The following is a 25,360-nucleotide window of genomic DNA, read 5'->3' on the forward strand; positions in this document are numbered from 1 at the left end:
CACACGCACACACACGACCACCGCCCAAAGACCCAGAACAAGCGTCCTGAGATTCCTCCGCTCTCAGCCAGTCCGTGGCATGTTGGTCATGTATGTTGATGGTGGGAATGGCTGTTCACGCACGCGCGTTCTCACCGACATCTGGGGAAAACAGGTTGTGCACACTTGTGGATTTTCCCGTGCACTGGCGCTCCACTCAGACTGAGACCCACCCGACGTTCTCCCGCACTTAATTGTTTATTTAGTTCGTGAGCTGTTGGAAGAGATAAAAGAAGAACAAGATGCAAAAGAAGAAGAAGAAGCGAAAGAAGAAGAAAAGAGATGAAATAGAAGATGCAAAAGAAGATGATGAAGGAGCGAAAGAAGAAGAAGAAGAAGAAGAAGAAGAAGAAGAAGAAGAAGAAGAAGAAGAAGAAGAAGAAGAAGAAAACTGGGGGGAGGGGGAGGAGGAGGAGGAGAAGGAAGGGGAGAGACTGTAGAAAAAGAAGAAGAAGAACAATGACAAGAAAAACAAGAACAAAAAGGACAACCAGCAGCAGCTCGCGCAGCCTTATAGAGAAGTGTAAAGTTTCACAGAGAGAGAGACATCCTTGTTTCATGTGCACACATATCTCTGTAGTTTTTAAACATCTCTCTGGTATGGCGAGCCTGATGGGGGAAAACTAGTAGCGGAGAGAGCTAGATGGTTCGCGGCGTTCGTTCAGACGTCAGACGTCATGTTCTGTTTTCACTTCTCCCACATTTTTGCCGTTCGTCTTGTCTTTTTATGGTGTTTTCACCGTCCCTGAAATAGCGGGTGGTTGGAGGACGCCCTGTTTGGGTAATTCTTTTATTTTTCTCTCACTCTACAGTTTTTGTCTGTCCGTCTTACTTTTCCCCCAGCGATAGATTGCTGTTATCGGATGGACGTGTTTTGAACTTAAAAGTTTACGAAATTGTAAATAAATGAAAGCACTGTTTAGCGAGGAGCGTGTTGCGTAAATATATTTTTTAAAGCTATAAAAAAACTCTGACTCTGACGGAAGGAATTTGTCGGGGTTTCATGCCCTAGGATCTTTGAAGCAACCCACTCCCCACTTCAGCAGATTAGGAGGTATAGTTGTAAATAAGTGTCTCGCATTCTTTAGTGGTACTGTTCTCGTGTCGTTATGTTTTTTATTTTGGGTTATTGTTTTTTTCATTTCCAAGGCTTATTGTGTGTCAAGGGTATTATGCTATTTTGGAAGGAGCATTAAAAATGTACCCCCACAAAACCTAAGACCAAGGGTATTGTTTTAGATTTCACTTGTAACGCGGACCTCCTACCGTTATGACATTCCACTTCGGAATGTGGGTGGTTGACGGGTGCTCTGGTGTGGTTTATATTTACTCCTTCTTTCCTATCAAATATCTATCTTCTATATATCTCCTCCTCCTATATTTGTGCTTTTTTTTTGGGTAAGTGTTTTACGGCGCTCGCAACTGCATAAGGTCATATGAGCGCGCGGGACACATTAAACATTTTCAGTTGATAGGAAATTTTGAATTTTGTCCTGCTGGCGGCCGAAGCCTCTTTTTATCGATTTTAGACCACCAAGGGATCTTTAACATGAGCAACTTGCACACGGGACCTCCGAGATTTTTCTCCCTTGTCCGAGAAGGCCATGTGTAAATCTTTCCTACCAGAAGGTCCGGGGTGTGTGGCTGAAAGACAGCGGTAAGAAGGAACCAAGGAGTAGCAGTAAAAGGCTGCAGAAAGAGTTAGAAGCCCATAGGAGGGAGCAAAGGAGGTGAAGGGATGGGGGCAGAAAGTGAAGATGAAAGCAGACAACAGAACATTGCAAGAGAACAGGAAAGGAGGTGAAAGGAGACAATTTTTCGGTCGCTACCCGGATTCGAACGCGAGACGTTTGAATGAGAGGCGAACACCTTAACCCCTAGGCCACGAGAGCCCCCATATTTGTAGCCTACTTGTTACTCACTTGTAAGGCCCCTAATATTCGGCGCTTATTTGACCTTATTGTGTTGCAATTGTTGTTAAAGTCTTTCTAAAACTTGTTTAAAAAAATAAAATTCCAAGGCTTATTGTGTTTTAAGCGAGGCCAGCTTTCAAGGGTAGTATTGCACTGTGTTGAAAGGAGGATTTTACCCCAACAAAATCTGAGACCAATGTTTTTGTTTCAGACTTCACTTGTAACTCGGATCTCCTACCTTTACAACATTCCTCTTCGGAGCACAGTCGAAACTGTCTAAGACGTTCACCCGTTGTCGATGATAAACGCAGGCATATTAGACTGGTGGCCGTCTTACACAGTGCCTTTGTAATGTAAATTTTAAAAGTACGTAAGGGAGGAAATGGGAAGCGGCCGTTTGTTCATGTGATTGAGTGATTTAACTTGTGCAGGTGGGGTGAATTACAGCTGGTTGGACGGTACTTCTGTTTTACGCTATCGCCAACATGTGTAACGTTGTCGGTGTGAACGTGAGATTCAGAAACTAATTTCTCCGCTCGTGGAAAAAAAAATTACCCCCCCCCCAAAAAAAAAAAAAACAACAAACCCCAACCCAAACCTCAGAGAACCCAAACACCTGCGCTCACAAACTCGAACTCACCGGATACAAGTAAATGTTTACTTTGCAACAGCTATTTTTTCACGTTTCTCCCTTGAGGAAAAGACAGTTAGGTACTTTTCACGTGTGTAAAAAACAATACGATCTGTCAACAACATAACCTAGCGTACACCACTGGGGAGAGAAGGAGAGAGAGAGAGAGAGAGAGAGAGAGAGAGAGAGAGAGAGAGAGAGAGAGAATATGTGTGTGCTCGTTTGCGTGTGCGTGTTTGCATATGTGTCTTTGTGTGTGTGCGTGTGTGAGAGAGAGAGAGAGACAGAGAGACACAGAGAGAGAGAATGAATGTGTGTGTGCTCGTTTACGTATGTGCCTTTGTGTGTGTGTGTGTGTGTGTGTGTGTGTGTGTGTGTGTGTGTGTGTGTGTATTTATTTATGAGTGAGTGTCCTTGGGGTATTTTCTTTCCTGCTGTCAATGAACTAGCTTTTTCCCATGTTTTCTTCCAATGGACGTCAATAATTTCTCTGATTGTTACGATGACATAAGGTGTGTGGCGTGCATAGTTTCTCTGTGGATTCTATAGGTCTACAACTGATGAATTTTGCTGAGTGTTTAACATGTTGGAAAGGTTGAACAAACTTTTGGCCTGGTGATTGCGGGGTGCCACTGGTAGAACCTACATCTAGATCTACTTTTTTCTCCCTCTGCATTTTCCGTCTTTCCGTCTTGCCCTTTTCTAGCAAGAAATGGCTGTTATCGTGTAACTGTGCTGTTATTTTCTGTAAATAAATGGACAATTTTAACTTTTGAACTGGCCAAGTAGGGTGTGGAACCTGTTTGTTTGTTTGTTTTTGTAAAGTGTTTTACGGCGCTCGCAACTGCATAAGGTCATATGAGCGCGCGGGACACACCTAAAATTTTCAGTTGGTAGGAAATTTTGAATTTTTCCCGGGTGGCGGCCGAAGCCTACTCTTATCAATTGTAGACCACCAAGGAATCTTTAACGTGCGCAACTTGCACACGGGCCCTCCGAGATTTTTCGCCCTTGTCCGAGAAGGCTAGGTGTAGATCTTTCCTACCAGAAGATCAGGGGTGTGGCAGAAAGACAGCAGTAAGGAGGAGCCAAGGAGTAGCAGTAGAAAGGCTGCAGAAAGAGTCAGGAGCCCAGAGGAGGGGGCAAAGGAGGTGAGGGGGTGGGGGCAGAAAGTGGAAATGAAAGCAGACAACAGAACATTGTTAGAGAGTAGGAAAGGAGATGAAAGGAGACAATTTTAGAGAAGAAAATTTTTGGTCGCTACCCGGAATCGAACCCGGGACCTTTGAAAGAGAGGTCAACACCTTAACCTCTAGACCACGAGAGCCCCAGTGGAACCTGTGTCTAAAAACCGAAAACGAGTAGATGGCAGTTCACTTGAGGGTCTACTGTGATGTTTTTGTTCTACTTGACTGTCTACTCCCGCCTGATTAGTTGGTTCCACTTGAGAGTTAACGAGTAGGGTAGGGGTATGAATAGGGTTTGATTTTGTGTTAGGTTAGGTTAGGTTAGATTAGTTTGGGTTCAGGTGAGGTAAGGGTTGGGTTGGTTTGGGGTCTGGATGAAGGTTAAAGTCTTTACTGACGCCTTTTGTCCAGTTGACACAGTGCAGGTAGACGACTGTGGTCAATCAGTGGATTGTCATGCTTCTGTCACCAGTGTTTGTTGTGTAGTGGTATGGCACTTCCTGTCATATGCTGGAGACCGTAGTTTGATTCTCGAGGGGGGGGGGGGAGATTTTGTTTGAGTATGTTGGTCTTTCTGTTGCGATGTTGTATCCTTCTCAGCCTGGGTTGACCCTGACAGACCTGGTCGGGATTCTACCTCCTAAATGATCCAAATTGTGTCGATGAGAGTATAAAAACCCCTACATTTTCTTCCAATGTAGAGTTCTTCCAGTGGATGGTTGGCAGGTGCTCTGGTGTGGTTTAAATTGCTCTTTCAAATCTTGCCTATCAAACATCTGTCGTCCTTTTCTCTCCTTCTTATTTTGTTTGTTTGTTACTCTCTTGTAAGCGGGTGGTTGGAGGACGCCACTGGTAGGTCCTACTTCTTCACTTTCCTTCTGTTTCTGTCCGTCTGTCTTACTTTTTCTAGCCCTGAATGACCATTATACAAAAGCAAACTCTCTTCTAACACCTCTTGCCTTCGGTGCCTAAACTAACCAAATAGTGTTTCAAGAACTGTAAAGAGCTTATTAAAGCAATGTGTTTTCTCTACTAAAAAACGAACTGCCGTTCTCCTCCGTGGTGGTTGGCGGGTGCTCTGGTGTGGTTTGCTTCTACTTTCCTTTCAAACATCTGTCTTTATCTCCCCTCCTTCTTTTTTGTGTTTGTTACTCTCTTTTACCACCTTTAATATTCGCCACTTATATGACCTCATTGTGTTGCAAGTGCCGTAAAACTCTCAACTAAAACTAAAACGTTCTCCCCCACAGAATACAATAACCAATGCTGAGAAGCTTCTTGCTGCGGCGGACGAGTTAGCTCAGACGGGAGAGTGCGATGCCACCGAGATCTACAGCGAGGCCCATGAGCTGGAGCAGCGTATGCACGCCTTCCTGTCGGGTCTGCAGCGACGGAGGGCTGTGCTGGACATGACAGTCATCTTCTACTCTCATGTCCATGAGGTAATGTCTGCTCTACTTTTATGTACTCTTTCGTCTGGCTTGTTTCTTTTCCTTATTTCTCTTTCAGCTCCTTCTCTACCTTCCTCCTTTGCGTCTTCCTGCTTCTCCCCCTTCTCCTTTTCATCTTCCTGCTCCTCTCCTCCTCCTTTTCATCTTCCTGCTCCTCTCCTCCTCCTCTTTTTCATCTTTTTGTTCCTCCACCTGCTGCTTCTTCTTCTTACCCTTCCTCACCTTCCCACCCATTCTTCTTCGTCAGTCTCCCTCCCATTCCCCCTCCTCCCTCCCATTCCTCCTCCTCCCTCCTCTTCCTCCTCTTCCTCCTCTTCCTCTTCCAGAGCTGTGATGGTTACAAGTTTCTCTTGTGTATTATGTTCTGTGTACTTTATTTCAGTATTACTATTATCACCATTCGTTAATTTTTAAATGTTTTCTATCTTTTTCTTACTCTCTGTAAACTTCCACTCATCACTGACTCTACACTGCTTTTGTCAGATGATTGTTTTGCTGCAAAATACGTATGAAAATGTAGTACTGTAAGACTGAAGTTTATGAATTTTTTGTCCATCTATTAGTGTAGTTGGCCAATGTATAAGAGAATCACCTGTATGAACAACCACTTCCGATTTAACCCCCCCTCCCCCACCCCACAAACTTTAAGTGTTTGAATACCTTTTTCAACATTGTCATGACATTTTATAAAATGACCACTTGTCTAAGATGGCCTTTTTTTCTCAATGACATTGGGTGGCAGTCTCAGACAGTTTTGACTGCACTTCCAATAATGTTTTTTCTCTCCTTGTTCCGATGTAGTTGACCAACTGGCTGGAGGAGCTTCATACAGAACTTCAGAGCACGGAGTTGGCCGACAGTGTGGAGGGGGCTGAGCAGCTCATTGGTCAGTTCAACCAGCAGAGAGAGACCACTGTGGAAGCAGCCATCAACACGGTGGGGGAGGGAGAGACATTGCTGGAACAGCTCAGGTATCATACATGTGTATATTTGGTGTTTGGGGTGTTCTTGTGTGACGTGATTGTCTGAAAGTGTGTGTATGTTTACATGTGTTTGTTTATGTGTGTTGTTGTGTTGTGTGTGTTGTGTGTGCGTGCGTGCACGCGTGTGTGTGTGACAGAGGGCTGGTGTGTTTGTTGGATATATTTGTAGGCGAAAAGCAACAGAACACCCAACTTAGGTGATCAGAATGTGTGTATTCATTAAGGTTGAACAAAGGTTTTAATCCAGACGCAAATATGACTTTTTGTCTTTCTAGTATTCTCCATTTTTAATACAATCATGCGTAATTACTCGTTCATGAATATTTGTACATCTTTTTAAACCTCATCACCTTTAAGTTGCTGAAAAAAGTGTCTTCCATGTTCCCCAACACTTACAGATTCACGCATGAGCACCAGTCTTCAGCCATGTGGGTGATGTGTTGACACATTTAAAGCAAAGCACAAACTTACACACCTAGTTTCCCCTCATGTCTTATGTAAACATATTATAGCCAGGCTGTTCTTCTTGCATATTTGTCTGGTCGTAAGCACTGATGGTTGTAGGGCATTGTGTGGTTGTTTTGTTGTTGTTCAACTTTTTGTCTTTGCTCTGTGAAATGTGGGTGTTTGGGGGGTGCTCTGGTATGGTGATTTTTTTTTCCTATCCAACGTTTATTGTCCTTTATTTCTCCTCCTTCTTTTCTAACAGTATGTTACTCTCTAGTAACACCTCTAATCTTAGGCACTGATATGATCCAATACAAGTGCCATAAAACTGTTACCAAAACTAAATTAGATTCTTTGAAGTAAAAGCGTGTTCATGATGACGTAGCATATATAAAGTATATCTCTTCTACAACTGTCCGTTCAGATTTTTTGTTCAGTGACACTTTTGTGATGTAAACAAGAATAAAATTTCCACACACAATCCCAAGCACTAAAACATTAGTACAGATGAACAGAAGGGACTGGGTGTACAGTCGTTCAAGTGTGAAATGGGAACCTGATGTCCCTTCACACCTGACTGAACACAGGTGCTCTGAGATGAGGGGAAGTGACATAACACATGCTGGTCAAGGGTGGACTGAAGACACACTACACTGCCCGCCCCAGCCACCCCACCCCACGTCCCATTATTGTCTTCTTCTCCTACTCTCCCCTATCCCCACCCTGTCCATGTTTCTGTCTCTTTGTTATTCTGGATCCCTATCTGTTTCTCAGCTTTCCATTTCTCTGTGGAACAGTACTGGTCCCTTCCCCCCAACTGTGCTGTTGTTTTTTGTTTGTTTCTCTTTTTCTCTGTCTTTGTTTCTTAGCTTTTCTTTTCCCTGTTATGTCTGTAGGTGCTAGTTAGATGCTAAGTTGGAATTTTTCTTCTGCTTCTGAAAAAAAGAAAACTTAGTTATTTTAACTTTTTATTGTCTCTTTTGGGTCCCCAGACTCAGGTTTTGTTTTTCTATCTGTGTCAGCCTGTTTATTTGCCTGCCTACATGTTTGTCCCTTTTATATGTTATATGTGTCCTTTCATTTCTCTTTCTCTATAACTAGTCCTTTTTGTCTGTGGGTGGTTTGAGGTGCTCTGGTGTGGTTTGCTCTTTCTTTCCTAGATCCCATTAAAAAAAAAGTATTATTTATCGTTCTTATTGCTCCTCCTTCTTTTCTTTGCTTGTTACTCTCTAACACCACCTTTAATCTTTGGCATTTATATGACTTCTGTATGTTGCAAGTGCCATAAAATTCTTACTATTTAACTAAAACTACTTGTCTGTCACTTCTATATGTTTCCTTCCACGTCCTTGCTCTCTGCAACACACCCTCTTAGTCCTCTCAACAATGCCAAACTTCTGTGACCTTATAGTGTGTTAGGTCAGCCAGGTGTTACCTCACCCACTTTTTCCCTCCTTCCTTGGGCATCACTGTTCAGATCACTGTGTGTGGTTGGAGGGTGCCACTGGTTGGGTTTTACGTCCCTCTGTTGTTTCTGTGTATCTGTCTTACTTTTTCCCAACACTAAATGACCAGGATTTTGTGTGTCAATGCGCATCTCTTTACTCCAACAAACATGTTCAGATCACAACACAACACCCGGTCCCAAACTTAGCGGTCACTTCAAGGTAAGCAGATCATGGCCTGGCCAGATGGCTTACTTCTGCCTCTATGAGCACCATTTCCCCCCCCCCCCTGTAGTGTCGTCTCACAGCAGTGTTCACACCCCACTGAGAGCTGTACTAGCACAGGGGAAGAACACTAGACTGTAGATTGTTTGAGTTATACTTGAACTATCTAAGAACAGTGGACAGTATATTATTGTAGCCATACCATCACAGGCTAAGAACACAGGACTGTAGATTGTTTGAGCTATACCATCACAGGATAAGAACACTGGACTGTAGATTGTTTGAGCTATACCATCACAGGATAAGAACACTGGACTGTAGATTGTCTGTTGTAAATCTTGTGTTGAAAACAGATAAACAGCTAGCTGTTGTGTCACGGGTTGTTCCTTGTTCATTTGACATCAGCCAGTGACGATCCATCCTGTCTTCTTGTTGTTGTTGTTATTAACCCAGATCAGCCAGTGACAAAAGTGACTACAAGTAAAAGTACTAATGTGGTTGTTCTTCAGCTAAGCTGCTTTAGATAGAAGTGTTTTAGAATCACCCTATTATTTTTGGAGTAACTTTAATATCCAGCTCTCTTCCAAAAAGATAAAAGGTTTTTTTTATTTGTTCTGTGATCACAGGGATGTTTCAGTTTTTCATATTCTAGCACTAAGAAGCTCAAAGGATGCTCTGGTACTGTACGATTCGCAGACTTGTGTCAGTCCGTCAGGTGTTGATGTTGTAAGGCTCGTAGCGTTGCTCCTATGTGTATTGTTCTGGCACCGTGCACTTCCTTCTATTGTGTTGGAAAGTGTTTGTTTGTGGCCCATTCCCTGATGGAGGGTGAGAAAGGTAATGATGGTGTTGATCGTGCACTTCTTAGTTTTGTCAAGCTGACTTTAAAAGTGGAAAATCAGAACAGCTGGAAACTAGGAAAGACTCTTCTGCTGCACACAACTGACTTTGGGTTGCTGATGATAATTATCAACCTTGAACTCATTCTAAGGCGAAACAGTGCTCAAGTTCCGTAGGAGTAACAATACCTGGATATTTACATGAGCATCATTTTCCTGACTAGCTGACTTCTTTGAAGTATTGATCTGGTTGAGATGAACATTGGCTAAAATTGACAAAGAGACAGATCATGATATTATGACTTCATTATATATGTCATTTCTTTGTCACCCCCTGAGACTAATAGAACTGGAATGGGCTAGCCATTGTTTTTGTCCAACACTACTAAAGTGGACAGTGAAATCATGAGTGGTCAGCGTAACATTTCTGGCTCGGAGCTTCTGGGAATCTCCAAAGTCTTGTGCTGGTCTGTGGCATCCGTCGTGGGGATGGTAGTGACTCAGGGCTGGGCCAACCTGTGTGTCTGTGCCAGTTTCTACCTGCGTGCTGTGCTCATCCTGCTGCTTGTTGTGCTCATTTCTGTGGTCAGTTGGCTTAAGTCTGCTGTGTCCTTTTTCTACAGACTCATCTCCATGGAGACAGAGAAGACAGGTCACAGTGCAGACTACAAGCATATTGAGGGTGAGTTTGTTGTGGGTGTAAAAAATTATCTTTTTTTTTAAAAAGAAAAGATAGAAACTTTAAAAGTGTGTATGTGTGGAGCTCAGAGAGAGGATTAACTTTCATAAGGAATTTGGTAAACTCTTGAAAATTCTTGAAAATATTTTTGTCATTTTACTGTAAACAATATGGATAAGAGAAATTTGGTACTGAAATCGTTATCATCATTAGCGTCATTGTCATTATCATCATCATAATGGCAGCAATTTGTGTTGTTTCTGTCTATTAGCTTTAAGAGTGTGAGACTATAATCTTCTCTTCCCTTCTAGTTTATGGATTTTCTTCCTTCTAATCTCAGTGGGTGGTTGGAGGGTGCTCTGGTGTGGTTTGTTCCTTGTTTCCTATCTATTAAGCATCTATCATCTTTATCTATCATCCTTGTCTCTCCTCTTTCTTTTTTGTGTTTGTTACTCTCGTGTAAATCTCTCCTCTTTCTTTTTTGTGTTTGTTACTCTCTTGTAACACCTCCTATCTTTGGCTCTTATATGACGTTATTGTGTTTCAAGTGCCCAAAAACTCCTTCTAAAAACATGACCGAATTGTGTTGCAAGGGATGAAAACTCTTGATGTTAATAAATCTGATCTGATTGACTTGCTACGTCCATGTGTACAGGTGTGCTGAGCCAGCTCAATGACAGCCGCAGTCAGCTGGAGGACCTGTGGGCAGCACGCAAGATGAAGCTGGACCTGTGTCTGCAGCTGCAGGTCTTTGAGAGGGACGCCATGGAGGTAGATGCTGTGGAAGTGATATTTACTATTATTGTTGTTGTTGTTGTTATTCTTCTTCTTCTTCTTCTTCTTCTTCTTCTTCTTCTTCTTCTTCTTCTTCTTCTTCTTATTATTATTATTATTACTGTCATCGTCATCATCATCATTATTATTATTATTATTATTATTATCATTATTATTATTATTATTATTATTATTATTATTATTATTATTATTATTATTATGGAGGTGAGAGGAGTGTTGTTGTGTCTTCTTTTTTCTCCATGTCCTGCTCCCCACAAAATTTCAATTATCAGTGGGATGATGGAGAAGTAGACCCTTTTCACACTATCGTAGTTGTATAAGATTCATGTCTGTTGTTTTCCTTGCATATTTTGTTGTCTTGTTTCCTGTTTTTTTTTCTTTTTTCTTTTTTTTTCTCAAGTGGATGCCACTGATAGGTCCTGCTCCTCTTATTTCCCTTTGTCGTTTCGGTCTATCTGTCTTGCTTCTTCCCTGTACTGTATGGCCATTATTGCGTTGATGTACTTCTCTTTTCTCAAATTCAAACCTCATGCTTGCTTTTTTTTGTCAAGGGATGACCACTTTATTTTCCAAGTGCTGTAAAACTCTTTCTAAATTTAACAAAAGAAACTTCCCCCGTAATAACAATGCAACAATAATGATGTCTGATCACATGTTTGTGTGGCATTAGTAGCGTAATGGTGAAGAGGTTCGAACCTCTGCTTGGTCTGACTTTGTATCCTTGGGACAGGCTCTTTACATGAATTTTCTGTTTGGCTCTGATATTTTGGAGATGGGCGTTAAACTTGGAGGTCTCCTCTCTTAAATAACCGAAAAGGGTTGATAGGGATGTTAAAACTGTAGTGTATACCATTACACATTTTTTCCATACCTCTCTGTGTGATGTTGCAGGTCTCCTCTCAGCTGGAGCTGCTGTCAGAAGAGCTTCAGCACATGGAGATGGTGACGGACGGCAGCAAGGCTGAGCAGCTCCTACAGATACACAATGAGAGTGTGATGCACGTGCAGAACTGTACTTACGAGGTCATACAGCGGGGCCAAGAATTAGCGCAGGTGAGACCTTTTTGGTTCTTGTTTTTATTGCTGTTTTATGGTATCACGATGTGAATTTTCTATTCTTTGATTTGTCAGTTAAGACCAAGACAAAAGACCATTTCCCTCTTCCTCCACATCCCCCTCCCCCAGCATTTTTTCTATACTATAAAGATGCACTATTTAAAATGTCCGCCCGTCTAAGACCACCACTTTTTTTCTCAACAATGAGTGTCTGTCTTGAACAATTTAACTTTATTTGTATTTTCTACTTTAAACTGTACAGTCTCAGTTTCCTAGCATGTTGCATCTTGTATTCTTGGCCCAAATACTGAAGAAAATAACTGCTCTGTCCATGTATTGTTTGGTTACTTCTTTCTTGCCTTCTCTTGCAACAGTTACATACATGTGGGTTTTTTTTTATATGCCTGTAAGTGGATGGTTCCAAGGTGGTTCTGGCAGGTACTACTTTCTACTTTCTACGTTTCCTCTATTGTTTTCGTCAGTCTGTTTTGCTTTTGCCCAGTGCTGTATGGCAGTTATTGTACCGACTTGTCTTCTTTTCATTAACTCTTTATCTCTGGCAAGCTGCTCCCAGTGGCTCGCGGTCGGAACCACTGTGCCGGTGGGCCGCTGACTCAGGCACATTCCTTTACGACGACTTCGACATCAAAATACTTTTTCAGCAGTTGCCGAAAACAGTTCTCTTTTATCTGGATTTCATTCATTAGATTAAGAACTATCGAAATTGGTTCACTTGTTTCGATTTAATCACCAATTTAGTGAGGATTTTGTTATTTTTAGATTTAGTGCCAAAAACGGGCCCCGGCATAGTAGGTGTATTCCACGAAGATAAAGAGTTAAGAAAAAAATTGATATTGTATTCCTGTGTTAGTGTTTTCGTATGTTACATGTATTTGTGTGTCTGTGTACAGGTGATGAGTGAGAGTGACCACGAGGCCACAAACCGCATCGGCGTGCTGCTGGAGTACCTCAATGAGCGACAGGTTGACCTGGAGGGGTTGGCTGAGCAGAAGAGGCTGAGGCTACAGCAGTGTGTGCATCTGAGGAACTTTGAAATAGAAGCTAGACAGGTGAGTATGGGGGAAGGGAGGGTGGACTTGAGATAAAAGCTAGATAGGTGAGTGTGGAGGGAGGGATGATTTGTGTTTGGATACAGGGAGCTTTCAGCAGCAACGATCGTTCATCCACTGGAAAAAGTTGTGGTTAGTGGCCGTTCGGATGGTCTATCTTTTATTATTTTAATTTCACGATTTTGATGATGAAGTACAAGTAGTCTTTAACTTATTTTGTGGTTTACTGTGGTGAAATGAAGTATGAACAAGGAAAGGACATACTGTGCTAGGTTTTTTTGCAGTTGTTTTGGCCCTCCAAAGGCATAGAGTGCTCTCGGTAAAAATTGATGCAGAAAGAGAGGGTTTTTTTTCTCCCTTAAATGACCTCAGTTTGTTAAAAACAGTGTTCATCCCATACTGAATTGTTATGTATTAAATATTTAGTAAAAGATATGAAGCACGTGGAAGGAAAGCATCACTTCTTCTTTACTCTCCCTGTTTTTTTTTCTGTCTTTTTGAATTGCTTTGTTTTGGCATTAAATGACTGTGTTGATCTTCAACTCAAAAAGGCAAGAAGTACAATTTTGACAAGTTAAAAAAAAAAATATTAAAGAGAACAGTGAGAGGAAAGTCTTTTGAAAGTCTCTGTGTCTATGATGATTTGTCCTTTCTGTTATTGCATGCATTTTAAAAAATCTGACTGTTTCCATTGCAGGTGATCCTGTGGGTGCGGAACGGTGAGTCAATGCTCACTGACAGCTTTATGTGTCCCAACTCTTTGGTGGAGGCGGAGCAGCTGAAAAAAGAACATGAGCAGTTTATGATTGCTATTGAGGTAAACAGCAGACTTTGGCCATTATTTTCCAATTGACATGATTCAGAATGTTCAGTATTGTGACAGAGATTTGGAAATATTTGTAGGTTTTAACTGATGGACACTTTTTTTCCAATATTCTGTAGACTGTCACGTGTTTCCTTTTATTCCTGAAGTTTGAGACTTGTTCTCCTTTATTCTTTAAATTAAAAACATTCATCTTTTTCTCCCTATCCTGGTCGCACTCATCCTCGTATGTTAAAAAAGACAGATGCCCAAAGTGGGTGGTTGGTGGGTTCTCTGTTGTGGTTTGATCCTTCTTTTTATCAAATATCTATCATCCTTATCTCTCCTCTTTCTTTTTTGTGTTTGTTGCTCTCTTGTAACACATCTAATCTTGTACACTTGTTTATCCTAATTGTGCTGCAAGTGCCGTAAAATGCTTACTAGAACAAAAGATGCCCAAACCATTTAATTCGCTGTTTATCTATGTATTGCAAACTTTTATTATTTCTCTTTAGAAAACCCAATTCAGCCTTCTCTAGACAGATGCCCAAATCATTTCATTCGCTGTTTATCTATGTATTACAAGTTTTGACTATCTCTCCTCAGAAAACGCACTTCAGCCTGGTGGCTGTGACTCAGCGGGCAGAGGGCATGCTCCAGCAGCAGCACTACAACGCTGAGCTGGTCCGAGCCATGGCTGAGAATGTGACGCTAGCCTGGCAGCAGCTAATGTACCACGCCGAGGAGAGGCAGAAGCTGGTCATGGCCTCCACCAACTGGTACAAGACTGCTGAACAGGTCAGCTCAGATCATCGATTCAGGGTTTTTTTGTTGATGTTGTTTTCTTTACTAGTCTATGTATTAATTCTTTCAAGACTAAATGTGTCACAACGTGACGTGGTGAAATCAGGTGCTCGTCAATTTTTGGACATGTAGAGTATCATCTTAATTCTTATCCTGCGTCTGTGCCCAGATGCGTATCTTATCAGCAACCGATTATGTCGGACGTGCCGGGCAGGCCGCCGGGGCCACTCAGTGTGTACTGTTGGTGTACAGCGTGCGCGCCGGGAAACGTGTATTTTCGCCATGAATACCGCGGGAGTGTGTTTACCAATGATGAAAATAACGCTATATCTTTCATAGCTTTCTATTTATAAAGTGTTACAAACACATGAATAACCCCCCCTCACAAGCTGATAAGACATTACGAGTAGTTACGCCCATTCAAATAACCTTTCTGGACGCTCTTGTTGTTATGAATGACCTGAGGTTCGAAAGGGGATAATTTAGGCAATTTCCTAATGTTTTACCCTCAAATTGTTCTTTGTACCTGCACAATGGTATTCAAAACTATCATACAAGCTTATTTTTTATCAGGTAATATCATTTCATACAAAATCAAGCTCATTTGAAATATTTTGTATAGAAAAATGGAAGTCTTGTTTCCTGACTATCCTTTCGAGCTCCTCATGTCTGGGTCAATTTCTTCTATAATTTCATTGGACGAACATCTGGAGCTACCAACTTGGCATGTTTTGAATGAGACGTATGCCTCGATTACGAACCAACGCAGGCGGTTCTAGAAGAAGGCCACAAAAGCACACAAACTCAAGCAGACTGACGCACACACACTTGACCTGCGTGAATGGGGATCCGACTCGGGACCCGAATGACACGTAAGAGGGTGTGCGCTGCGCGTGCGCTGAGCCAGGGGCTACACTGATTCGGGACCAGAACGTAGGCGAGGTGCCGAAATAGGCTTATCGGGCGACATAAACCCGGCTCCCGCAGGATGAGTGTTAAAGCTTGTTCATTTGTCTTGCTTTTGGTGAAAACAATACTCATTTGTCTTGAAAACAAGTCGAGATATTATCGGTTGAAGGAGGGGGGGTAGCCTGATTTCAGAAGGAAACTCAGCAAGAAAATGGCCGCCAAAGTTAGGTTGTTTACATAGTTTGAGAGTCAGAACAAACTGAAAATTTAAATTTGTGTACCTTTAATCGACGATTTTGAGTAAAATCCACACAGAAATGTGTTCTTTAATAGACAGAAAAGGTGTTAAGCCAAAAAACAAAAATTTGACAAAAATTGCCAAACCTGATGGAAAATGCCAGGGTCTACCATTTCAGTATTTTGACAAGCGCCTGATTTCACCACGCTGCATCACAAATTGTTGTGAAGTCATGACTAAACTGTTTTAGAGTTATGAATAAAAACAACACATTCTGTATTGAGAATATGACTAGTCATGGCCTCCACCAACTGGTACAAGACTGCTGTACAGGTCAGCTCTGATCAGTTCTTCTTTTTTGGTTTCCCCTGCTTGAACTTGGGGTAATTGTTGTGTTGTTATGTGTTGTTACTTGTAAATGAAAGAGTATTCAACACTAACCTTTTGGTTGCCTGTGGAGATGTGTTTACAGTTACAAGGGTTAGCCAAACCTGTCTCTCTCTCTCTCTCTAGATTGTGTGATCCTTTCCTCTGCGGTGGGGCCTCGATACGACGGAATCTCACCACCAAAGCACAGAAATAGACAGGCTCTAAACAGCCATTCCCCCTTTCCTCACGCCTACATCTCTGCAGGCCTCCTCTGCCTCGATACAGCTCTTGCCTCTACCCTGCTGTAATCCGCACTGAACTCGTCTCACACTAACTCACTCACTCTCTCTGCTTTACACACTTGCTCCAAACAATACAATAGGCTAGGCTAACTTCTTGTTATTGACCAACACGACAGATTGCCAATAAACAGCCAAATAGACCACATGATTACTGGTTATTCTACCTGCAGTACAGCTTATTTTTATTTATGTGACTGTGTTTCTAACTTAATAAGGCCCCTTGCCTTCAGCCTGCCACATTCCGATTTTATACTGGATAAACATTTTCTGTTTTAGTAGAAATTCATTTTGAATTTTGCGTGGGTGAGGGCTGAAGCCTAATCTTATTGATTTTAGGACCCTTAGCTTAGATAAATTGATGCAGTGTTTGTTTTGTTTTTTCTTGTCTATGTATTAATTCTTTCAAGACTAAATTGTCATGAAGTCAGGAATAAATTGTTGTAGAGTAACGAATACTCCACATTCTATTGCCATTGTCTTGGGGATATGACTAGAAAGAGATGAAATTCCTGCCTAGTGTATTTTAAACAGAAAAGTAAGTGATTCTCAAATACCATGAGAAATCCACTTTTTCTTCTTTCGAATATGCTATTGCCGAAGTTCATCGTCTGATCACTTCTTGAAATGTTCATCTTTTGTATGATAATGAAGTGAATGAGTATTTTCTGGCTTCATGTTGGTGTAGTTAGAGGATGCTGTCAGTAGTTTCTTCTTTGTGTTTTGCACCTGTTATTTTTGTCTGCGATCTCACTTTTGTCAACAAGACTATGAACAATTGTATAGTATACATTTGTGTTGCTCTTGATCATCTCTCAGGTGTGGTCAGTGCTGGAGTCACTGGACCGTGACTACAAGCGAGACGAGGACTGGTGTAACTCGGACAAGGCCGGTACCACCAACACCCAGGCCAAGGCAGCCTATCTGGTGCAGCTCATCAACAAACACAGTGAGCAGAAGGAGGCATTTCTCAGGGTGAGTACTTCTGGTAATAATAATGGTAATAGTAATGATAATGATAATAATAATAATTGGCATTTGTGTAGTGCATATCCCTGCTCAACAGCAAATTCACTGTCTGTATTAGTACACTAGCTGACTGTGAAACACTCGGAAAACATTCTCGGCTTCATGGGAAGCATATGCTAGTGAACATGTTTTGTTTAGGAGGTCAGATCCAACTTATAATAATCCATTGAGACTGTGCTAGCTATAATATGGTCAACACCTTCTACAGTAGTGATCATCTCACTGGCAATGTCTGACTGGTAGTGTTAACAATTTTGTGGAAGTTTGTACAAAAAAAGACTGAGCCCTTTCTATACTAATATTCTCTCTTAAATTGTTTAACAGTGGACACGAGCCATTTGTTTTCAATTTTCTTGGTTGATATATGTTAGGAGACTATACATTGCCATCTGTTGGTTGTTAATCTCTGTGCTCTCATTTCCTTTCTGTCCAGGCATGCACACTGGCGAGACGAACTGCTGAAACATTCCTAAAGTACGTGACCCGAAACCTGCACTTTCTGGGCATGCAGATGAAATTTCGGAGCCCAGAGCAACGGGTAAAAGGTATGAAGGCAGATTGATGTGAACAAATACAGTCTAGCACTCGCATAGCAAAATCTTTTTGTTACATATAAATTTAGCCTTGTATGTGTCTTTAATATAGAGAAAATACATGTATTAAAAAAAATTAGGGACCTGAGAATCTGTTGTCAATGCGTATGTTTCTCAATGTTTGTGTTCTCTATGTTGTGCTAGACTGTATAACTGTTCTGTAGAGAAGTTTGTTTCTGAACGAACATTTTGAATTTACCAGGAGTTTGTTAGATGTGCAGTTCATTGTTTTTTTCAAGTTCTTTTTAAAAAACAGTTTTGGTAGTAATCTTCCATTTTCCGTTTTCTTTCATGGAAATGTGTGCTTTTTATTTTTTACTTCATTCTACCTCACAAGTTAGCAGTTGCTGATGCAGATGTGACGACAGCTGTAAAACAGCATAAAGCATTAGGCAATCTGGACTTGGTGATGATGTGTATGTACCTTAAAAGTTATGAAATTCTTGAGATAAAATGATTGTTCTAAACTGTATTTATTTTGCTGTAAAAATGTTCATCTTTAATTGACTTGAAGTCCTTGTCTATAGCATGTTCGAAGTGTTGTTCTTTCCAAGTCTCACTATTTTGATAGGACTTTTTGAATGGTAAAGAAAGCTTTAAAGCAATTTCATGTTTTTAGTCATGTCTGAATTAATGCTTTACATTCTTATTGTTTCAGCTACACTGACCAAATTATTGCAGCAAGAAAATTTAGTGTTAGAATTTTGGACCATGAAGAAGAGGAAACTGGAGCAGTGTCACCAGTTTGTGTTGTTTGAACAGAGCGCCAAGCAGGTGAGGGAATTATCAACACGCTTTGTTTTTTTGTACATCTTTGACTACACCATACATTTTTTACCATTTAATCTAGCTAAATCTGTGTGACATTGTCTCCAGTTCACACTTCGATTATGTATACATCGATTTATGTGTATGGGTTGCTTTTGAAATGTTAAATGTATAATACAGTCCAACTTGCTCACGGTCACCTGTAAAAAGACAGTCCTCCTGTACAACAAACGGCCAGTGTTTTTTTTCTTTTTAAACTGCCATAATGATGCTCTCCCACGCATCCACCTGTCTAAGACAGCTTCTTTACTTTTCAACAATGGGAGCTGTCTTGGACAATTTTGACTATATTTATCAATCAATAGCAGTATCTCATATAGTACCTTTGTGTGTGTTCCAGGCCTTAGAGTGGATCCATGACTATGGTGAGGCATATCTCGCCTCTCACACCAACGTGGGAGCTGACAAAAATGAAACAGAGGCTTTGCTCAAGGAACATTATGAATTCAGGAACAGGGCCAAGGTAACTGACCTTTTGATGATTGAGACCTTAGTTTTCATTAAAAAATCACAATTGTGGAAAGTGTTAGTAATTGCTCTCTTTTGTTTGAACAGTGCATCTGGAATAATTGAATATGCAGAGGTCTGTCGGTTTGTAAATACCCTATTCCTTTTAAACACAAGTCTTTTAGTAAAACTTTTTATATTTGAAAGTGAGGATCCAAACTCACGCTACATTTATCCGTACAGACACAGTTTCTTTTCTGTTTTAAAAGAAATTGACCCACATCTGCTCTGACATGGTTTGCTCTTTCTTTCCTTTCAAATGTCTATCATCCTTGTCTTTCCTCTTTCTTTTCTTTGTATGTTAGTTTTGAGTTACCCTTTTAACCTTCGGCACTTTTATGACCAATTCATGTTGCAAATTCTGTAAAACTCTTACTTAAACCGAAACTAAAACTCCCTGCACAAAATGACCTTAATTGTGTCGATGCATTTCTCTTTAATCAAAATAAGAAACAATTGAGACATTATAATGGTGGTTGGCGGGTGCTCTAGTGTGATTTGCTCCTTCTTTCTCATCAAACATCTATCGTCCTTATCTCTCCTTCTTTTTTGTGTTCGTTACCCCCTTTGTTACTCCTCATCTTCGGCACTTCTATGGCCTTACTGTGTTGCAAGTGCAGTAAAACTTACTAAAACTAAAACTGAGTTAATACGTTGTTGTGCTGTGCTGTGTATCCCAGGAGACCAAGGAGAATGTCAAGCTTCTGCTCCAGCTGGCAGACGACTTTGTGACCAAGGGCAACATTCACGCCACCAGCATCATGGAGTGGTGTAGCATGGTTGATAAACGCTACAAGCTCTTCTCCTCGCGCATGGAGAAGTACCGGCTACAGCTACAGGCCAAACTAGGGGTCACGCCACAGGAGGTCAGTGCTGATTTCTGAACCTTTCTGTATTTATATAGTTTCTGGATGTGGATAGGTTTGTTTTTGTATACTCTGAGTGTACATTGGTGTATGATTTTGATACTCAAGTGATGACCCGTCTAATTGAAGCATTTGTTGATTTTTGAAAGGTTCACTTATGCTCATAATATGGAGAGGATCACTTCAGTAATATTGAGAGAGGGGAGGGTTTGCAGGGGCCCTTGATGCTTCTTTCTTGTCTACTTTTACTATGGACTAATTCAATGGTGAAGTTGTCACACGGCATTTGTAGTTTTAAAAAATGAGCCATGGGTATCTTAGTTGTTGTTTTTGCAGTCATATTTTGTTGTCTTTTTGGAACACCCTGACTTCAATGTCACTGGATGGTTTACTGGAGTGCAGCCATAGACCTCTGGCAAATAAATGTACATCCCTTGTGTGGACTCGAATTTATATGGATGCAGCGGTTGATTTGTTTTTTCTATTTCGTCTTTTGCACAGCAAAATGAGAAGGATGAGCAGCGTCAAAGTGATTCGTCCATAGAGGAGAAATTGGAGCAAACAAGTACAGGGAAAGAAATCACAGAGGAAAAACGAAAGTCTGCCCGGAGAAGAGAGTATGTATCTTTTGGTTTTACTTGTTTTTTGGACAGTTTTGAATGAGTTTACTTTTATTTCGGGTAACATATTTGCCCCCAAAAAATATTTCACATTTTGATATTCCAGTGCTCATGTACTGTCTGCTAATTATCTCTTAGAGAAAGACGGAAATGAGTAATGTACAGGTAGGGTATATCTGTGTGCTTTAAGGGAGTTTTTGAAGGCTTAAGGGAGTCTTTAAGGCTACAGTGGTCCTCACTAAGCTTTTATTTCCCCAAATTCCATGATCAGACAGTTGTGTCTTTCAGCACTTTAATGAGAATAGCCTGACTGTTTCCTTGTCTAGTTGGACCCATTTAATCTTGGCTTCTTATAGTCTTATAGTGTGTATATAGTTTATGATTCCCATTTCAAATATACATCAAGAAACCACTGTACCTAAAGTATAGGGTGTAGCTGGGTGAGTTTTGCTTGGTTTCGATAGCTGGGTGTGACTGACCTCCAGTTTGTCTTTGTCTTTTGCTTGCCATGTCTCTCACATGTGTGCTGTCAGATGTCCCACCAAGGAAACTTATATATTTTATTAACATAATTATATATGTCTTTTTCTCTCTTGTTGGGAGATTTCATTAGTGTCATTAAGCTGTTAAAGATATGATATGGAAGGTTTATTTCTAATAATCTGAAGCTTATATATGTTGCAGGTCTGGAATGTTTGTGGCCAGAGTCTGATGGGTTTTGTTTGTTAAAGACATATTGGTGGAATAATTGTAATCATTTTTTCCCCCCCCTAACCATTGTTTTTGGATGCATATTGTTAGTTAAATTGGATTTTCTGTTCTCTGTTTTGCAGGTTTATCATGGCTGAATTACTACAGACGGAGAGAACTTATGTGAAGGATTTAGAAATCTGTATCAATGTAAGTTTTACTTTTTTGTGCATAAACTGAATTTATTTTGTTGTAAATGATTGTACGAGATAAACATTTCTGCTATTGACATTTTCATATATTTTATTTTTTTTTCAAAATATTGGTTTTCCCTTCCACATGTAGGAAAAAAGCACATTTGACGTACATATTTTTATTTTCTTCAGAGATGTTGTATTCCTATAATTTATCTGTGTTAAATATCTTGTTTTTCCACTGCAGTTATGACTTTTATAACTCGTAATGGGATTGTTATTAATTGATGTGGTTCAATGTTTTTCCTTGCAGTGTTATATGAAACCAATGTCCGACTCCAGTATTAATGTTCCCGCCGGCATCCACGGCAAGGAACATGTTGTCTTTAGCAATATGGATGAGATTTATGAATTCCACAAAGAGTGAGTACTGCATATGTAGGACTACTGTTTTATTGTTTTTACACTTGGTCATGTCCTAAATGATTTAATAGAATGCATGTTTAGTTTTGTTCCCTATTAATGCATTACTCTGTGATATGTAAATGTCTGATTTACCCTAATCTGTTTAATGTGCCTTTGGATCAATTACTGAGACAAGTCATAAAAACTAAGCTAATTGTTTTTACTGTTATTACAGTGACAGGCACCTTTTTGACCATTCATGTGTTATAGATTTGGAAGAGAATTATTCTCATATGGGTAATAGATGGTATTTGTTAAAACTGAAGAAAAATGTAGTCTTCCAATTGCGAAGAGTTGTGTCTGAGGGTCAAATGATTTGGCTCAGCAGTTCTTACCAAGTACAGAAGGGACTCATGAAAATTGAATTTATGGGGGATTATGGCGGATGCTCTGGTGTGGTTTGCTCCTTCTTTCCTCTCAACATCTATTTTCATTATCTCTCATCCTTTTTTGTGTTTGCTACTCTTTTGTAACACCTCTACTCTTGTGCACTTATACAACCTTATTGTGTGACAAGTGCCATAAAACTCTTACTACAAAAGCAAAAAACTTAAATTTGCCTTACCTTTCCATGTTGTAATTTCTTCTTTACCCAGTGTGTTCCTGAAGGAGTTGGAGAAGTATGAGTCAATACCTGAGGATGTGGGCCATTGCTTTGTCACATGGGTATGTGAGCTTTGTCTGTTTTGTGCTTTGGGTCATTTTATTTGTCTTTCTGAGCTGAAATAGTTTTGTCAATAGTCGCTTTAGAGCCGAGGATGAGTTTAATGTCAGTTGGATTCCAAATCTCATTTCTGTGAAGGTGTGCTGAAAAAAAAAATCTTTGCTGCCAAGCAAGAGATGCTCCTGCTGGGTGGAACACTTTATGAAAGACTTCAGTAATGAATATACTGAAAAAAATATCTCTTTTGGGGTTAAAGGTAATGGGGCTCACAGTTTTTATGGCAATATTCTTTCATTATTCTAGAGAAACTATAACATCCTAAAAACCTCATGTTACTCTTTGGTTTCTTAAAAATGACTTAATGCTTTTAGTTTCTCATGTTTTTATTATTGCTGTTACAGTTACAATATATCCTTTGAATGTTTTTTAGCCAGACAACTTTTGCTTTAATTTAAAGCTTCCATTATTTAAAGTATTCTGTTTATCGGGTATCAGCCAATGAAGACAATCAGTACCTACAAGAAGGGACCTGCTTGTGGTTTATTTTGCCAACTTCTGCTTTGTTCTTAGTATGTGAGTGAGAAAGTTCTTCTTTATGTGGTTTAACTGGTTTTCTTTTTACTGTGAAATTTTGTATCTCATGTGAATGAAGTAATATGCGCAGTGATGAATGTAAAGCATTTAGAGTTTATGTTTGTGTCTGCTATTATTATTATTATTATTATTTTAATATGATTAATTTTCATGGTTTTTCAGGCGGAGAAATTCTCCATTTATGTGACCTACTGCAAGAACAAACCGGACTCCAATGCTCTGCTGGTGGAGCAGGCTGGACTCTTTTTCGAGGTAATTTATGAGGAGATTTAATTAGACATTTGCGGATGGTTGGCAGATGTTGTGGTGTTGTTTGCTCCTTCTTTCCTATCAAACGTCTATCGTTTGAAATGTCTGTATCTTTCCTCCTTTTAGTGTTTGTTTCTGTCTTGTAACACCTCTAATCTTTTACACTTTTATGACCTTATCATGTTCCATGTACTGTAGAACTCTTACTAAAACGAAAAATAATCAGACATTCTTGATGTTGAGTGCTTATAGAAAATTAAAATTGGTCATTCATGGCATGCTGGCATAAATAAAAAGTGAAATATAAAGGTATGCCGAGGAGGACAAGCTCAACTGCGGAAATGCCTAAATTTGAAAGAAATACAGAGATACTTGAACAAAGTCATCATGACCTTTCAGATAAATTTTTTTCCTCATCAAGTTTACTTAAGTCGAAACTAGAAGAATTTGAGACCATGATGGAAAGAGTAGAAGTTGTTTCAATGCAGAAGGGTTGTAAATCAATGTGAAACCATTTATAGAGAGGGAGGGGGGGGCTTAAGCCCATACTTATGGGGATGTTCACGAGGTTTGAAGTTGAAATGTTATTAAATGTGTAGACAATAAGGTTTTGCTTCTGGTCTTCATGTGTTCATGAATGCTTGCAAGTGCTCACATATGCACTTTCTTAGTGGACATACACTTTCACTCATAAACACATACATGCTCACACACACACACACGCACACGCACACACACACACACACACACACACACACACACACACACACACACACACACATGCACACACACATTCACACTCACACACATTCACACTCACACACACACACACTTTCATACACACCTTCACTCAAGCACATTTCCTCCCTCACACACCACACCCTCTCACACGTCCCCTCACTCTGTGTGTGTCTAACAGGAGATGCAGCGCAAGAGCAAACTGAACGAGCCCATTGCTTCCTACCTGATCAAACCGGTTCAGAGAGTGACCAAGTACCAACTACTGCTCAAAGATCTGCTCACGTGTTGTGAGGAACACACCGGTGAGATCAAGGTAAGACAAAAATATATTGTCACTTGAAGGACTCAATTCTTGCTATTTGTGGGGAAAGAAAACCACCCTTTGATCACAGCGTGCTCAGTTATATTTTGGAAAGGGGAGAAGTTGTGTTAGGGTGGAAGGAGTGTAGATCAGTATAAAACCCTGAGTGGAATGGGACTTGGGAACCTAGACTCTAATCAAATTAAATGCTTTTGAAGCTAGTATGGAAATGTTATTTTTAATTTTTGAAAATTGAAAAATTGTTTTCCTAGAAATCGTCCATCTGCATCCAGACTGAACAGCCATTCTTTAAAAGGAAATCCTCATACCCTTAAGGAATCTGTCTCATGTTGGTTCAGGTCATTCAGGTTTGTGTTTGTACTCTGGCCCGTTGTGTACTAACTTCATGTTTTTTCTTCCGACTCCAGGAAGCCCTTGAGGTGATGATGAATGTGCCTAAGAAAGCCAACGATGCCATGCATCTGAGTATGCTGGAGGGAATGGAGGATAATTTGGAGGCTCTTGGGGAAGTACTCTTACAGGTGAGGGACTGTGCATTCAAACTTGCACAAACATGTGTCCACACATACGAGGGGCATACCAAAAGTTTTTTTCCTGACCATGAAGGGATAAAAGTAGAAGGCTGAAATTTGGGGTGAAAGCCAACAATCATCTTCCTAGAATGCATGTCAGTTTTGGGGGAATTTACAATCACTGGTTTTACCACCAGCGCACTGTGAGTGAATGAGGGTATGTTGTTCTCCAGTATCAACATACAAATGAAGAAAATTGAGAACAGGGCAGTAATGAAGTTTTTGTTCTTGCAAGACAAGCAACA

At 40.4% G+C, this 25,360-nt stretch overlaps 1 protein-coding gene across 2 annotated transcripts in view; it reads left to right on the forward strand.

The window, feature by feature from the left end:
- LOC101857271 (triple functional domain protein) overlaps window positions 1-25,360 on the forward strand; it is a 186,628-nt gene that overhangs the window by 36,803 nt on the left and 124,465 nt on the right. For both annotated transcript variants that reach the window (XM_013086335.2, XM_013086334.2), the window contains exons 15-34: window positions 5,021-5,212; window positions 6,023-6,192; window positions 9,784-9,842; window positions 10,495-10,610; window positions 11,526-11,687; window positions 12,602-12,760; window positions 13,458-13,577; window positions 14,169-14,360; window positions 17,001-17,156; window positions 17,644-17,755; window positions 18,462-18,577; window positions 18,972-19,094; window positions 19,819-20,004; window positions 20,506-20,621; window positions 21,458-21,524; window positions 21,822-21,931; window positions 22,570-22,639; window positions 23,394-23,483; window positions 24,400-24,534; window positions 24,951-25,064. In XM_013086335.2, the coding sequence (XP_012941789.1) occupies window positions 5,021-5,212; window positions 6,023-6,192; window positions 9,784-9,842; window positions 10,495-10,610; window positions 11,526-11,687; window positions 12,602-12,760; window positions 13,458-13,577; window positions 14,169-14,360; window positions 17,001-17,156; window positions 17,644-17,755; window positions 18,462-18,577; window positions 18,972-19,094; window positions 19,819-20,004; window positions 20,506-20,621; window positions 21,458-21,524; window positions 21,822-21,931; window positions 22,570-22,639; window positions 23,394-23,483; window positions 24,400-24,534; window positions 24,951-25,064 (2,565 nt within the window). The remainder of the gene's footprint in view (window positions 1-5,020; window positions 5,213-6,022; window positions 6,193-9,783; window positions 9,843-10,494; window positions 10,611-11,525; window positions 11,688-12,601; window positions 12,761-13,457; window positions 13,578-14,168; window positions 14,361-17,000; window positions 17,157-17,643; window positions 17,756-18,461; window positions 18,578-18,971; window positions 19,095-19,818; window positions 20,005-20,505; window positions 20,622-21,457; window positions 21,525-21,821; window positions 21,932-22,569; window positions 22,640-23,393; window positions 23,484-24,399; window positions 24,535-24,950; window positions 25,065-25,360) is intronic.

The sequence above is a fragment of the Aplysia californica genome, unplaced genomic scaffold (genome assembly GCF_000002075.1).
Source record: "Aplysia californica isolate F4 #8 unplaced genomic scaffold, AplCal3.0 scaffold00456, whole genome shotgun sequence".
Classification (NCBI taxonomy): Eukaryota; Metazoa; Mollusca; class Gastropoda; order Aplysiida; family Aplysiidae; genus Aplysia; species Aplysia californica.